General features: G+C 45.5%; 2 protein-coding genes across 2 annotated transcripts in view; one reads left to right on the top strand and one right to left on the bottom strand.

Annotated features, from left to right (window-relative positions):
* Positions 1–16654, top strand: part of LOC135889397 (zinc finger protein 208-like) — a 685678-nt gene that overhangs the window by 355295 nt on the left and 313729 nt on the right.
* On the bottom strand, positions 3091–16414 carry LOC135889454 (zinc finger protein 3-like). The gene is made up of 4 exons (XM_065417325.1): positions 16402–16414; positions 13975–14154; positions 3507–4131; positions 3091–3178 (listed from the first exon to the last, which is right to left on the bottom strand). The coding sequence occupies exons 1-4, from the start codon at positions 16412–16414 to the stop codon at positions 3091–3093; spliced, it is 906 nt and encodes a 301-aa protein (XP_065273397.1).

Genomic DNA, 16654 nt, shown 5'->3' with positions numbered 1-16654 from the left:
CCATCATATTATTACCACGGGAATGTTACTGCTTGTATTGTTATTTAGTTTAGGTTTATGTTATTGTTGTTGTAAAGGATGTGATAGTAGTAATACCTTTCATGTCCATGCTAATCATGCATTGTCATTGCATCCAATCAAAACCCCTCAGGTTGAAGCATTTGATGTAGAATCTGAAATTCAAGGCTTGATGCAAATGGAGGTATAAGGATGTTAGTTGTGCTTGAAGTACAAAAGGGGTGTGTGTGGAAGTAGAGCAAGAACTGACAGGGATTTGAAGGGGATTTCAATGCAAACAGTCCCTTCTCTGAGCAAGAGTCAGGCTAGCTGTAACCCTAATAACGCAAGATTTGTAGAAGCAAGGATTGTGTGAGGCGAGTGGGAAAGAACTGTGAGAAGTTGTTGCGATCTTGTGTTAGATAAGTATGGAATGTAGACTATAGTCTAAATAGAGGCGAGAAAAATAAGATATCCGGATGACCTATGTATAAACAAAATGCAGCTGTCGCTCATCATTGTATGTAACAAAAGGTATAAATGCTTGCTGTAATTGTTTACCTGTAGAGAGACCTGTCTAGCTCTCTCCCTCCACGCAATTTCTAGAGCTAATAAAGTATCTGACTTGCTGCACCCAACCAGAGAGTGAAAACTCTGTTTTTCTCCGACAGTAGTTACACAACCCTAATCCCCTGCGTAGATAGCGCCACATCAACAGGAGAGCTTCTCTTTCCAACATGCCTGGATAGGAATCTCTATTAGTTACCAGAGCTGGAGTTTCTATTAAAAAAGAGCTACTTTTCTGCAGCTATTAAATTTCCAACACTGATTTAATTGTATAGACATTTTTAGCAACTACAAAATATAAATTCAACAAAACCCCCACTTCTATTTCCTCAACATCTGCGCCATGAAGGGCAGCATCTCTCATACCATAGGATTAGCTAGGAGAGATCTTCTGTGGGGCCTGGGTTACAAATGCTTTGGGAATCAAATAAATGGACAATTTGCCTAGTTCAAAACTACTTACCATGGAATTCTCTCCCCAGATCATCTGAGACAATATTGATGTCAATAATTGAACTACACTGTGATCATATGCACTTCCTTCAGTTAGTTGGGCTTCTGCTGTTATTCACCATTTCCCAGTGGAGATTTTAAATCACCGTTGTTTCCTTGTTAGCATGTCCAGTAAATTGGAGAGTTCTCTCCTGTTGACAGAACTGCACTTGAACTTTCTCCATGTCATCATGGAGGGGTGGGGAAAATCAAAGTTGAAGTGAAAAATGATGACTTTAGCAAATGGTCATTTGTCTTAAAGTCTCCAATAAATCTGAGCTACATCCTATCAAACTGAACTAATATCCTGTTGGGTGACCAAGAAGTCTTCAGGAAAGATAGAAACCCACATCAGAGAGAGATAGAATACATGACAATGAAAGTGTCAAGTGAAACTCCAGAGCAGGTTACATCAGATTATTCAGAATCAGGACAAGAGATTCTCCCATCACATTCTCCTCTGATCCATTCAAACCTGCTTCACTCAGCACTGTCTCAATGGTTAGTTATGTTATTTACAAAATGTTTAGTGTCCTAGCATCCCCATAATGGGGGACAAAAAACCACCTTGCCAGAAATGGCTTTACCAATAGATGGAACCTGGGATTTAAACTCCAAATGACCACACTGTGTTTGGGATCCATTTGAATTCCCCTTCCAGGTCTTTGACACTTTCATCTCCAGTCGTAGCGACTCTAGTATAGCATTAAAGAAGTCAAAGTATCATCTCCAAGCAGAGACAACTAAGAACGCTTCATCACATGACATATTGAGAAGTGGAGGGATAGAATGTGATGAAGATAAACTCTTCATAGTGTCGGAGAAAAACAGAGTTCTCACTCTCAGGTTGGGTGCAGCAAGTCAGATACTTTATTAGCTCTAGAAATTGTGTGGAGGGAGAGAGCTAAACAGGTCTCTCTACAGGTAAACAATTACAGCAAGCATTTATACCTTTTGTTACATACAATGATGAGCGACAGCTGCATTTTGTTTATACATAGGTCATCCGGATATCTTATTTTTCTTACCTCTATTTAGACTATAGTCTACATTCCATACTTATCTAACACAAGGTCGCAACAACTTCTCACAGTTCTTTCCCACTCACCTCACACAATCCTTGCTTCTACAAATCTTGCATTATTAGGGTTACAGCTAGCCTGACTCTTGCTCACAGAAGGGACTGTTTGCATTGAAATCCCCTTCAACTCCCTGTCAGTTCTTTCTCTACTTCCACAATAGCTCAGACAAAAGGTAACAGTCTGCAGTTATGGGGAAGGAAGGAATCTCTGAGTCACCCCATCTCTTTCCAGTGTCACAGAGGCTGAAATGACACTTTTTCCTGCCTCTGCTCCTCTTCATTTAAATAATATAATTTGAAAAGGTCCCAATATAACTGCTCTTCAGCACAACCTAGAGCAACATGAGAAATGGCAATGATACAATCTGTATCATTGGTTACTCTAACAATAACTTTGTAATAGGAGGAATGGTATAAATGTGATGTCCCCTGGCTGCTGATAGGAAGGACACACTCGAATTACTCATGGGACAATGGTGTTGATAGAACGGACAAATGGGTCCACATCAAAACAGGGTGAACTGCAAAAAGCAAAAATGGGCCACTCATCTGGACAAGCTGAGGGATAAGGGGTGCTAGAAACAGTTCAAACAGCTTTAAAAGTTACTATGTGGGAATCAGCCAAAGTATTAAAGAAAAAAAAGTCTTGATACCCCTAGAGCAGGGGTAGGCAACCTATGGCACGCGTGCCAAAGGTGGCACGCGAGCTGATTTTCAGTGGCACTCACACTGTCCGGGTCCTGGTCACCGGTCCGGGGGGGCTCTTGAGCTTCTTAAACATTTTAAAAACCTTATTTACTTTACATACAACAATAGTTTAGTTATATATTATAGAGGTATAGAAAGAGATCTTCTAAAAATGTTAAAATGTATTACTGGCACGCGAAACCTTAAATCAGAGTGAATAAATGAAGACTCGGCACACCACTTCTGAAAGGTTACCGACCCCTGCCCTAGAGGTTTGTATGGTCTTGATCTCCCTTGCAGATTCTCTGATGGCTAACATGGGCTGAGTGCCAAGAGAAGGTATTCCTACACTCACTGCATTTGTAGGGCATCTCTGTGGATTCTCTGATGCCTAATAAGGTGTGAGCTGTGATTGAAGTTTTTCCCACACTCACTGCATTCATAGGGCCTCTTCCCTGTGTGGATTCTCTGATGGCTAAGAAGTCCTGAACTTTGAGAGAACTTTTTCCCATACTCACTGCATTCATAGGGCCTCTCTCCTGTGTGGATTTTCTGATGCCTAAGAAGTCCTGATCTTTGAGTGAAGTTTTTCCCACACTCACTGCATTCATAGGGCCTCTCCCCTGTGTGGATTCTCTGATGTTTATAAAGGTCTGAGCTGCAAATGAAGTATTTTCCACACTCCCTGCATTCATAGGGCCTTTCCCCTATGTGGATTCTCTGATGTTTATAAAGGTCTGAGCTGCGGATGAAGTTTTCCCCACACTCGTGGCATTCATAGGGCCTCTCTCCTGTGTGGATTCTCTCATGTTCAGAAAGGGCTGATCTCCAAGTGAAGTTTTTCCCACACTCACTGCATTTATAGGGCCTCTCCCATGTGTGGATTCTCTGATGCCTAACAAGGATTGAGTGTTGACTAAAGGTTTTCCCACGCTCACTGCATTCACAGGGTTTCTCATCTGTGTGAATTCTCTGACGCTTTATAAGGACTGAGTAGTAACGTACGTTTTTCCCACATTCAGTGCATGTATTTTTTCTCTTGCCCCTGAAGATTTCCTGCTGTGTTGTGGTTTCCTTGATGTCCTTCTGAGTTCCCCGACAGGAAATAAATTTACCCACTTTCTCCCGTGGCTGGTTTCCCTGCTGTCTTTCTGGTCTGTGCTGAATCTCACAGGATTGTCCCTGCTCATGACTCGTGGACACATTCCTTTTCAGTCTTTGCGATAATTCCCTGTGTTTATCCACTTGCTCAACATTTTCCTGCTGAGAATTCTGCTCCTCTTTTTCACATACCATTGCATCACCTGCTGTGATAGAGACAGAAACCTCAAATAGGGATGGAAAGGGGAAGGCCAAACCAAAACAAGTGCTGGAGAGAGGTCAAATAAAAACTCAGGAACTGAACTCCCCCAAACTCTTCCCCCAAATGTATTAGTAAGATTTTATGTTTGTATTTTATATAATTTAGCATGAAGGATAAAGAATAAGAATGTAGCATGTATTAAATGTATTGGTGTATAATTTGATGATATCCTGCCAGCCACCCTTTTTGAATAACAGAAAGGAATGGCCTAATGGGCCAATGGATAGAGATATGTTAGCCAGAATCTGTGTCTGGACTGATTTCAAGGCAGTAACACACCTTTGAGGGTCACCAATTTGTTGTAGGTTTAGCATTTTAAAATACGTAAAAGAATGCCATGATTGTTTTCTTTTGCATTGCAATGTGATGTTCCTATTCAAAATGGTCTGTGTAAATTAATTCTGTTTTGTATGTGAATGAGGAACATATGTGTTAAGAGATAAGTGTGAAGGTCATCGCTGAACCAGATGTACGAGGGAGGGACCAGAGACAGATGCAAGGGCACCAGGAGGCTGTAACACACCCCTATGGAAATGTCAAAGGAGGGCACATTGATGACTGGATCAGACAGGCACTTATCAATTGGGACAAGATAGCTGCGATCAAAACCAGCATGGGATAATTCCTTAAGGAACTTGATGAAAGAACAAGATAAAGGATGAAAAGGACAATTTAAGAAAACAAGCACTCGTCAAACAACAATTGATTACAGTATGATGGTGCAAAACTCAGAGTGATTTTCCTTCATTGGGTCCAATATCAACAGCATATGCCATGAAACTTCGGGTTCTTCCTGCCAAGACTTCCCCAGAGCATCATGTTGTGACCAATAGAACCCGGCTCCTCCTACCTATGATCAACCTAGCTGGCCACTAGATTAATCTGAACTCTGGACTGGTAACTATAACATCGACTGGTGGGACAGTGTATGTGTGTGGTGTGATTGAATGCATATACTAATTGTTGTATCTTCAATAAACGTGGTGAATTGCCTTTTCCCCTGAAAAAGATCCTATGTGCTTCTTATAAGCATAACACAAATAGGAGAGAGGAGGGGATCAATTTGGTCTTCACATCCCATCCAAGTTCACAGGGGGAAGGGAGGAAGCTACTGCCTGTTGTCTGCTAGTATCTACAGGAACCCATGAGCTGTATTTACCCTGAGGATACAACCCCCTGCTAGGGACAATAATGAACTGAGAGAGCTCCCAAGGGCTTTGTAGGGCATCCTAGATGTTTCTTTCAGGCACTTACAGATTCTGAGTTGGTTTAATGTTTCCTCACCTGTGCAGGGAGATCTCAGGATCTCTCTTTCCTCTGAACGCTGGAGGTCTGGGACCCATGACTCTTCCCCTTGTTCCAGCTGGGAGATCACATCAGGTTTTGAAACTGAAAGCTCTGCTCAGATGAAAGAAAACAAAGGAGTTTAGTTGATTTCATAAGACTTTGTCATAAAAAACCTTCTATTAATTTAATTTCAGTACTTAGTGTGACCTGGTGTGCTTGAGGCAGTCCTCACTGAAAATGCCAAGATCAGGGAAGGCTGAAAAAGGGAGAGCAGATGCTCCTAAATCTGGTGGTTAATACTGAAGTTAAACTCACCGACCAGTCACAAACTGTGCTTCTGATCACTCACACCGGTTATTGAGAAGCTGGAAAAAGAAATTACACAGCCCCCTTTACTGCATTCCAGTTCTCTGACTCCAAATCAGCACCTAGGTCCAGTACAGTGAGAGGTTATTTAAAAACTGCGCACATTGACAAAATGTTCTTCTGACCCCAAAGGGTCAGCCACATCACCAGGTCAGTATAGGTTTGCATCTTATTGTGACGTTATTGACATAATCTGTAACGGTATAGATCACTGTTACAACCACTGTAATATATTTGCAGCAAATATTGAATAAAGGTGGTCATGGAAGGGGTCTATAAAGAGGTTAGGGTTTGCTGGTTATGATTATGCTATCTATATGTGTGTATCGTTTTTGTAGCTGAAGTTATGAATATTGGCTCTATACTGTCTGTATTTCAAACTTATGCTATGCTTCTGGGTGAGACACCCCAGCCAAACTGGTGTCAGCTCTGCCTAGCCTGCTTGATGGCCCATTAAGCACCATCAGCTATACAATTGACCCATTGGGAGAAGGCAGACACACCTTGTGACTCAGCAATGTATGCAGGGACTTGCTCATGTGACTCCAAACTCCATTTTGCTGTAATTTTTCCACAGTAAGAACAAAGAGGTGTTCTTACCACCTGGAAAAGACTATAAAAGGCTGATGCCTCATCTCCATCTTGTCTTCAATCCTGCTTCTTACCTCTGGAGGGACTTTGCTACAAACTGAAGCTCTGAACAAAGGACTGAATGACCCATCCCAGCTGTGGATGTACTCCAGAGACTTGATTTGAACCTGCAGTTTACTCTATCACTGCTACAAGCCTGAACCAAGAACTTTGCCATTACTGTATGTAATTGATTCCATTTAACCAATTCTATCTCTCATCTATATCTTTTACCTTTTATGAATAAACCTTTAGATTTTAGATTCTAAAGGATTGGCAACAGCATGATTTGTGGGTAAGATCTGGTTTGTATATTGACATAGGTCTGGGGGGCTTGGTCCTTTGGGATCGGGAGAATCTTTTTTCTTTTACTGGGGCATTGGTTTTCATAACCATTCATCCCCATAACGAGTGGCACTGGTGGTGATACTGGGAAACTGGAGTGTCTAAGGGAATTGCTTGTGTGACTTTTGATTAGACAGTGGGGTAAAACCAAAGTCCTCTCGGTTTGGCTGGTTTGGTTTGCCTTAGAGGTGGAAAAACCCCAGCCTTGGGCTGTAACTGCCCTGCTTGAAGCAATTTGTCCTGAATTGGCACTCTCAGTTGGGTACCACCAGAACCAGCATTGTTACAGTTACACAAAATACCATGCTGCCCACTAACTCTTTAACATCTAAACTAAAGGTTTATTAGAAAAGAAAAGAAAAGAAAAGAAAAGAAAAGAAAAGAAAAGTTGTTAAATGGGAAAGCAGTCAGATATATTCAGAAATCTATATATCAGGTTCTTAGCAGTATTGGTGAGTTGCTGGCTTGAAAGTCCATTTGGAACACATCCACATCATTCAGTCCTTTGATAAAGGCTTCAGTTTGTAGAGAAGTTGCTCCAGAGGTAGGAAGAGGAATTGAAGAGAAAATCCACATGATGCAGCTGCCCTTTATATTCCTTTGTGGCTTGTACTTCCTGTGTCCCAAACACAAGCTTCACAGCACATGGCATGGAAACGCCTTGGAGTTCTCAGTACACAGCCATACCCCTGCATGTCTTGCTGACTCAATAGGTGTATCCTCTTGGTCCTTTCCATGGGCTCATTGTACAGCTGATGACCCTGGATGGGACATCAAACAGGCTAGGCAGCGCTGATGCCAATATGTCTGGGGGTGTCACCCAGAAACACTGCGCAAGTCTGGAAATACAGATATACCCTACATATCTATAACTCAAAATACAAAGGTGATACAAAGATAGAAACAAAATTATCAGACTTGGAAAATCATAACATTTTCATTGACACCTTACATGGCATATCTAGCACGATTCATTGCAATTTTATCATAGTGGTGTTAATAATAAAATAATAATATAAAGTGTCTCTCAATTCCATACAGTGTCACACTTAATAAACCAGTGAATTCCCAGGACCGGTTCCCCAGGTCTTTGAAGATGCCAAACTCCCTGCTTGTGAGGGATTGAAATATCCACATATATGTTGGGAACACACAGACAGACACTGTGCAAGTCTGTACCCCTATGTTCACTCCTCTACAAAATTATGATAAATTTTGTACATAGTATGTGTCAGGGCTGAATCCCCACTCTGAGTGCATAAAGTGGGGGCCCGCAAGGATTCTAAAAATTAATTCGTGCCACTCTAGGCTTGTATTAAACCCCCAAGGTTACAGCTTTTCTCTGACCTTGGCTTGGTAAATGCTGCCACCACCCAAATGCAAAAAACCCCCAAACCCTTGGACTCAGGAAGGAGCACTTGAGAATTCCTCCCTCTGGAGCACCCTCAAGCCCTTTCACCTCCCCTCCGGAAAAGAGCTGAGAAACAAAACAAAGGAAATTAGCTGTGGCTACCGGCTAATCAAACAACATGCACAAACCTCTTAGGACACCAAAAATCCAATCCTGTTCTTTAAAAGAGGTACATTTTATTAAAATTGAAAAGAAAAACAGTACATCTGGAACTTAGGCTTTTGCTAGATCTTAAAAGAAACAATTTTTGTAAGCACCCAAAATAGCTTTCTTGGGGGTTCAGCTTCAAGCTTACAAGCAAACAAAAGCATCTGGGATAGCACAGAGGAGATCTAAAAGCCAAAATAAAAAATAAACCTGATTGTGTCTGTCTAAACATTCCCTATCCAAATAATTTCTTCTAGGTATGGAAGATGAATTTTCATACCTGCTTCAAGCGATACACAGCATTGCTACTCCGTGTCTCCTTCTCCAGAAAACAACAGAGAAAAGGAAAGTTACTTTCCCATTTAAAAAAGTTCTAGCCTTTCCATTGGCTCTTTTGGTCAAGTGTCCACTCCTTTTCTTTTACCTGTGGGCTTGTTAACCCTTTACAGGTAAAGCAAGCAGAGAACTCACACCAACAGGGATTTTACAGCAAACTGGCTGGCTGGGTGTTTATAAAAGGGAGATCCCTCCCCTCCTCTTCATTTATCACTGTATGGCTTGTGAGGTATCATTTGAAAAGACATAATCTACTGAATATCCCCCTGTTTAAATGTGTAGCAACATTGTATGTAAAGTTATGAGATTTTACTGTATGATACACCACTACCCCGATATAATGCGGTCCTATAGAATGCAAATTCAGATATAAAGCGGTAAAGCAGCACTCCGGGGGATGAGGCTGCTTTACGTCGTTATATCCGAATTCGTGTTACCGCAAGCGGTTCCTCTGTGCCCGCATTACTTGTTGCAGCCCTCTCCAGCCCCCAGCCCCAGCCTCCCACCCCTAGGACTGACCCTTGGGGAACACCACTAGTTACCCCTCTCCATTCTGAAAATTTACCATTTATTCCTACCCTTTGTTCCCTGTCTTTTAACTAGTTCTCAATCCATGAAAAGATCTTCCCTCTTATCCCATGATAACTTAATTTATGTAAGAGCCTTTGATGAGGGACCTTGTCAAAGACTTTCTGGAAATCTAAGTACACTATGTCCACTGGATCCCCCTTGTCCACATGTTTGTTGACCCCTTCAAAGAACTCTAATAGATTAGTAAGACACGATTTCCCTTTACAGAAACCATGTTGACTTTTGCCCAATAATTTTTGTTCTTCAATGTGCCTGACAATTTTATTCTTTACTATTGTTTCAACTAATTTGCCTGGTACAGATGTTAGACTTACCGGTCTGTAATTGCCAGGATCGCCTCTAGAGCCCCTTTTAAATATTGGTGTTACATTAGCATCTTCCAGTCATTGGGTACAGAAGCTGATTTAAAGGACAGGTTACAAACCATAGCTAATAGTTCCCCAATTTCACATTTGAGTTCCTTCAGAACTCTTGGGTAAATACCATCTGGTTCTGGTGACTTGTTACAGTTAAGTTTATCAATTAATTCCAAAACCTCCTCTCTTGACACTTTAATCTGTGACAGTTCCTCAGATTTGTCACCTACAAAAGCTGGCTCAGGTTTGGGAATCTCCCTAACATCTTCAGCCGTGAAGACTGAAGCAAAGAATTCGTTTAGTTTCTCCGCAATGACTTTATCGTCTTTAAGGGCTCCTTTTGCATCTCGATTGTCCAGGGGCCCCACTGGTTGTTCAGCAGGCTTCCTGCTTCTGATGTATTTAAAAAAACATCTTGTTATTACCTTCTGAGTTTTTGGCTAGCTGTTCCTCAAACTCCTTTTTGGCTTTTCTTATTACATTTTTACACTTAATTTGGCAGTGTTTATGCTCACTTCTATATACCTCACTAGGATCTGACTTCCACTTTTTAAAAGATGCCTTTTTATCTCTCACTGCTTCTTTTACATGGTTGTTAAGCCACAGTGGCTTTTTTTAAATTCTTTTGCTATGTTTTTTAATTTGGAGTATACATTTGAGTTGGGCCTCTAATATTGTGTCTTTGAAAAGTGTCCATGCAGCTTGCAGGGATTTCACTCTAGTCACTGTACCTTTTAATTTCTGTTTAACTAACCCCCTCATTTTTGCATAGTTCCCCTTTCTGAAATTAAATGCCACAGTGTTGGGCTGTTGAGGTGTTCTTCCCACCATAGGAATGTTAAATGTTATTATATTAAGGTCACTATTTCCAAGCGGTCCTGTTATAGTTAGCTCTTGGACTAGATCCTGTGCTCCACTCAGGACTAAATCGAGAGTTGCTTCTCCCCTTGCGGGTTCTTGTACCAGCTGCTCCAAGAAGCAGTCATTTAAAGTATCGCGAAATTTTGTCTCCGCATTTTGTCCTGAGGTGACATGTACCCAGTCAATATGGGGATAATTGAAATCCCCCACTATTACTGAGTTCTTTATTTTGATAGCCTCTCTAATCTCCCTTAGCATTTCATTCTCACTATCACTGTCTTTGACAGGTGGTTGATAACAGATCCCTGTTGTTATATTCTTATTAGAGCATGGAATTACTATCCATAGAGAGTCTATGGAACATGCAGTTTCATTTAAGATTTTTACTTCATCTGAGTCTACATTTTCTTTAACATACAGTGCCACTCCCCCCCCCCCGCCCGAGTATGACCTGCTCTGTCCTTCCGATATATTTTGTACCCTGGAATGATCGTGTCCCATTGACTGTCCTCACTCCACCAGGTTTCTGTGATGTCTATTATGTCAATATCCCCTTTTAACACGAGGCACTCTAATTCACCCATCTTATTATTTAGACTTCTAGCATTTGTGTACAAGCACTTTAAAAACTTATCATTGTTTATTTGTCTGCCCTTTTCTGATGTGTCAGATTCTTTTGTGTGTGAATGCTTCTCATCTGATATTTTTTTGTGTGTGAATGCTTCTCGTTTGATCTGGCCCCTACTTTATCCTCTTCCAGCCTCTCTTCCTGACTAAAACTAGGAAATCTCTATCACTAGACTCTCTTCTAAGAGAAGTCTCTGTCCGATCTACGTGCTCCTCTGCAGCCATCGACTTTCCCCCATCTCTTAGTTTAAAAACTGCTCTGCAACCTTTTTAATGTTAAGTGCCAGCAGTCTGGTTCTACTTTGGTTTAGGTGGAGCCCATCCTTCCTGTATAGGCTCCCCCATCCCAAAAGTTTCCCCAGTTCCTAATAAATCTAAACCCCTCCTCTCTACACCATCGTCTCATCCATGCATTGAGACTCTGAAGCTCTGCTGCCTACCTGGCCCTGTGCGTGGAACTGGAAGCATTTCTGAGAATGCCACCATAGAGGTCTGGGATTTCAGTCTCTTTCCTAGCAGACTAAATTTGCCCTCCAGGACGTCTCGCCTACCCTTCCTTATGTCATTGGTGCCTACATGTACCATGACCACCGGCTCCTCCCCAGCACTACACATAAATCTATCTAGATGCCTCGAGAAATCCGCAACCTTTGCAACAGGCAGGCAAGTCACCATACGGTTCTCCAGGTCATCACAAATTCAGCTATCCTTGTTTCTAATGATCGAATCTCCCATTACTAACAACTGCCTTTTCTTAATGACTGGAGTTCCCTCCCCCGGTGAGGTAACCTTGGTGCAAGAAGTTACCCCAACACCACCTGGAAGGAAGGTCCCAACTATGGGAAGGTTTCCCTCTGCTCTCGTTGACTGATCTCCTTCTCTGGGCCGTTCATCCTCCTCAACAGCGCAAGGGCTGTCTATCCAGAGGTGGGACAAATCTACAGTGTCCCAGAAAGCCTCATCAACATACTTCTCTGCCTCCCTTAGCTCCTCCAGTTCCGCCACCCTGGCCTCCAAAGCCTCCACATGGTCTCTGAGGGCCAGGAGCTCCTTGCACCGAATGTACACATATGCCACCCGCCCACAGGGCAGGTAATCATACATGCTACACTGAGTGCAATAAACAGGATAGCCCCCACTCTGCTGCTGGGCTTCTGTCTGCATTCTCTCTTACAGCTACCTAGGTGGTTAAACAATAGGGGTTTTGTTTAAATCAAGAAGTTTGTATTATAACTTAAATGTTTTAAAGAATGGCAAGAGTACCTCGCCCCCTTCCCACTCCCCTTCCAAACTCCCTAACGAAACTCCCTGTTCGCAAAGCTCCCTGGTCGCTTGCTCACTGCTTTACAAAGCACTCCCCTATCACATACCCCCCCAACCCTAGCCCCTGCTGTGAGCCACTCAGGGTAGGGGACTGGGAGCACTCCCACGACCCCAGCCCACACCCCCAGACCTGACTCCTGCACCCCCTCACACATACCCAGCCCTCACACCCCATGCCCTGATTCCTGAACCCCACCCACATCCTCACCCCCACCCTGAACACCAAATGGGAGCTCCTGCACCCCTTCCCACATTGCCATCTGCACCCCTCACACCAAATGGGAGCTGCCCCAGGTAAGCACTCCACACCCCAACCTCCGGCCCCAACCCTGAGCCCCCTCCTGCATCCTAAAACCTGACCAGACCCTGCACCCCAACCTCCAGCCTGCTCCTGCACCCTAACTCCCTCCCAGACCCTGCACCCCCAGCCCTGACTCCTGCACCCCGAACACCCTGCCCTCCCTGACTCCTGCACCCCCCCACACCCCCAGCCATGACTCCTTAACCCCTCTCACACACACCCCAGTCCTCTGCCCTCCCTGATTCCTGCAATCCCCATACCTCCTGCCCCCACACACCCCCAGCCCCCTCTGACTCCTGCACCCCTCACAAACCCCCAGCCCTGCCTCCTGCATCCTCTCACACACCCCCAGCCCCCTCCAACTCCTGACTCCCTCACACACCCCAGCCCTTACTCCTTCACCCCTCTCAAACACACCCCAGTTCCCTGCCCTCCCTGATTCCTGTAACCATCCATAACCCCTTCCCCCCACACACACACCCAGCCCCCTGACTCCTGCCCACACCCACCCAGCCCCCTGACTCCTGCACCCCCTCACACCTCAGCCAACTCCTGCACCTCCTAACACACCCCCAGCCCCCTCTGACTTCTGTGCCCTCACACACACCCAGCCCTGACTCCTGCACCCCCCACACACAGCCTCCTGCCCACCCTGACTCCTGCCCCCCCCCACAACCCCACCTGCATCCCTCACATGAAACGGGAGCTGCCCCAGGTAAGCGCTCCACACCCCAACCCCCTGCCCCAGCCCTGAGCCCCCTCCACACCCTAACTCCTGGTCAGACCCTGCACCCCAACATTTTTTTACATTTTTTTTATAAAGGGCTCTTATCCAAAGCACTTTACAGTAGTTAGCTAACGGTACAAACAATATTTGGAAAGATCATTAAGTGGTGCACTGAGACCCTCAGAGATTTTCAAGTGATCTGTGGAAAAATCAGTTAGACTACAAAAATAATCAAGGTACATCACTTTATTTTCATTTACTTCCTATTACTTACAGGAGGAGGATGAAGAAAAAAAAGAATGAAAAATCCCAGGGCTGGGGTGGGGGGCAGCCAAAAAAAATTTTGCTTGGGGCAGCAAAAAACCTAGAGCTGGCCCTGGATGCTGAAACTGGGCAGCGTAGAAGTGGCATTGTGGGGCTGGCATGAACCTTATCTCTTCTTTTCCCCTTCCAAGAACCAAGAGGACAGTAACCCTTACCCAGCGAGGTCACATTCTCATAGTTCTCCTGCATGACATCTTTGTAGAGGGCTCTCTGAGTGGGGTCCAGCAGAGCCCATTCTTCCCTGGTGAAAAACACAGCCACCTCCTCGAAGGTCACCGGCCCCTGAAAGACCAAGGGTCCAACACTCAATACCTGCTGCCCCACACACAGCCCCACTATTTGTGGGGGAGAGGAGCCCATCAAAGGGAAGCCCTGGGTGGATTGCAGTCAACAAAGTCCCACCCTCACCCTGCTCCGAGCATCCAGGAAACACCAGAGTGAGGGGAAGAAGAGAGAGCCCCTCCACTTTCCCAGCAGATCCATCACACACCTACTAGCCACAGACTGATACAGGAGATGGAGCTCCCCTCCAGGGAGAGCTCCCTGGTAGGAAGCCCAACACCCTCCCCATTCTGAAGATCTGGATACGAAGGGAGGGGAATCTCCCCTAAGCCTGACTGGTGGGTGCCCCTTTCATATCTCACAGCAGCCATTGGTTAGTCAGATCAGGCTTCAGCACTATGAGTCTGGTCAGTTTTCCTAGCTCCATGTAGCTGGGTTATTTTCTGTTCAACAAATTAGGTCATTTCCACTACCGAACCTCATGGGTCTGTTCCTAGAATCTAAGCCACTTATTAAACAACTCCCAGCAGGTTTGCCACACGCTGTCCTCCTCCATTTCTCCACCCTGTGCATTTCCTGCCCCGCTCCAATCTCCAAACCAGACTGTGCAACCTTCCCATCTCCGGTGTATTTCTGTGCAGCCATTTCTCTCCCCTGTCCCATGGGAGGACGGGATGAACTGGAGTGAAACATGGACATCATTCTGCAGCCTGGCAGGGTGAGAAGGGCAGTTGTGGAGGTTTCAGAACAGGCTTTCTCCCTCTATCTCCTTTTCCCTGTCCCTTCTCCCTGCCCACCTGATAGCAAAGTCCCATTCCTGGGTGGTTTGCTCCCCCATGGCTGGATTTGCTCCTGCAATTGCTAACGGGACGAGAAATGAGGGGGTCTGTTTGTGTAGAGTCAGTTTAAGGCCAGACCCTCAGCATTTTCCCTTCATTTCTTTCAGTTACTTGGAATGTCTGGCTCAGAATTTAGTATTAACAGGGCTCAGGGCTGCCCTAGGGGGCTAGTACCAGTTGGAGAAAGTCATCACCTGGGCCGGGCAGAGAAGAAGCTTTAATTAAGGTCACAATTCAGCTGGGGGAGCAGCTGCCAAGCCTGGTCTCCCAGATCACAATGGAGGCTGCAGCGTCTGACCCAGGAAGCTGCACCCCAATATGCTGAGCAGAGAGGGACAGAGCATTTGAGCAGCTTCCCTCCTTTAGCTCTCCGGGTAGAGCAGCTAATGAGAGCACCTCCTCACAGGGAGAACTGCTAATCTCATTTGCCCCACTGTCCATCTGGAGTCACTCCTTGTCTTTCCAAACAGTGATTCTGGATTAACATTGGTATCAGTGAAACCAGATTTCAGAAAGAATGAGTCCAGAATGCTGTGGAAGAGACCATTGTGTGCCAGTACTAACCCTATTCCCACCTCCCTCACCCCCCAGATTGAGAACAAGGACTGGGGGCACAAATTTTCCAAACGGAACTGAAAGTTCCTGCAGTTTTCAAAAGAGGAGAAAAGCAAAATCTGTGATTTCACACTAATAGTGTTTGATAAGTGGATAGAAAGTTATCACAGTGACAGGGCATGTGACTGGGGAATGCTGGGCAGTGCTTGGAGCCAGGACTCTGGCATGAGTTGATCAGAGAGAAGGATCATGGTTAGTAGCAGTTCCCAGAGCCTGCAGCCAGGGGCCCCAGACACCCCCCAGCCAGAGGCCCACCAGATATTCCCTGGGACGCAGCCCCCAGAGTCCCTTGCCAGGGACCCCAGATACCCCTCAAAGCCCACCAGCCAGGGAATCCCCACCAGACCATGACTGCCAGGTTGGGAATCCCAAAGGGTTCTACCCACCAAGAGCCCCCAGCAGCCAAGGGAACCCCCCCCCCACTGGGAACTCAGTCCCTCACTGCCTGCCTAGGACCCCCCCACCCTGCCCTCCAGCAGGATCTGCCATGCCATTTGTCTGGGACCCCCTCGTCCACCCAACGGGACTCCCTGATGCTTTACAGTGGGACCCCTCACTCTGCTTGCCTGGCATTCCCTGACCTAGTTCCAGAGCTCCGTGTCCCCCCCCAACCCCCTCAGCTCTGTGCACTGGGCATAGCAATGATCCCAGGAGCCAGCGGGGGAAGCCCAGACACAGCCCCTGGCACAGCACCAGGCTCCCTCTAACCCCCTGTCCTGCCTCCCCAAGAGACACCCACCCCCGGGACTCTCTGTTGCTTTTTACAGATCCAGACTAACATGGCTACCCCTCTGATACTTGTCACCCCCGCTGTTCCCCAGCCAACAGGCCCCCGGCAATACCCACCTCCAGGACCCATAGCCGCAGGGCTGGGCACATCAGAACCACCCCCTGAAACCTCAAACCTCCAGAACCCACCAACCTGACTAGGGTACCCCCTGCCCAGCCACCCAAACACATCCCCCAAACACAATGACACAACACATCTCCAGCTGAAATCTCCCCACACAGACACCCCTTGCCCACAGAGCAACAGTGTTACCTCACAGTGTCTGATAAGTGCATAGAAAGTTATCACTGCCCCCTGCTGGCCAGTCAC

This window comes from Emys orbicularis, chromosome 15 (genome assembly GCF_028017835.1).
Source record: "Emys orbicularis isolate rEmyOrb1 chromosome 15, rEmyOrb1.hap1, whole genome shotgun sequence".
NCBI classification, from domain to species: Eukaryota; Metazoa; Chordata; order Testudines; family Emydidae; genus Emys; species Emys orbicularis.
Note: the sequence above shows the minus strand (reverse complement) of the source record. Positions and strands in the feature narration are given on the sequence as shown.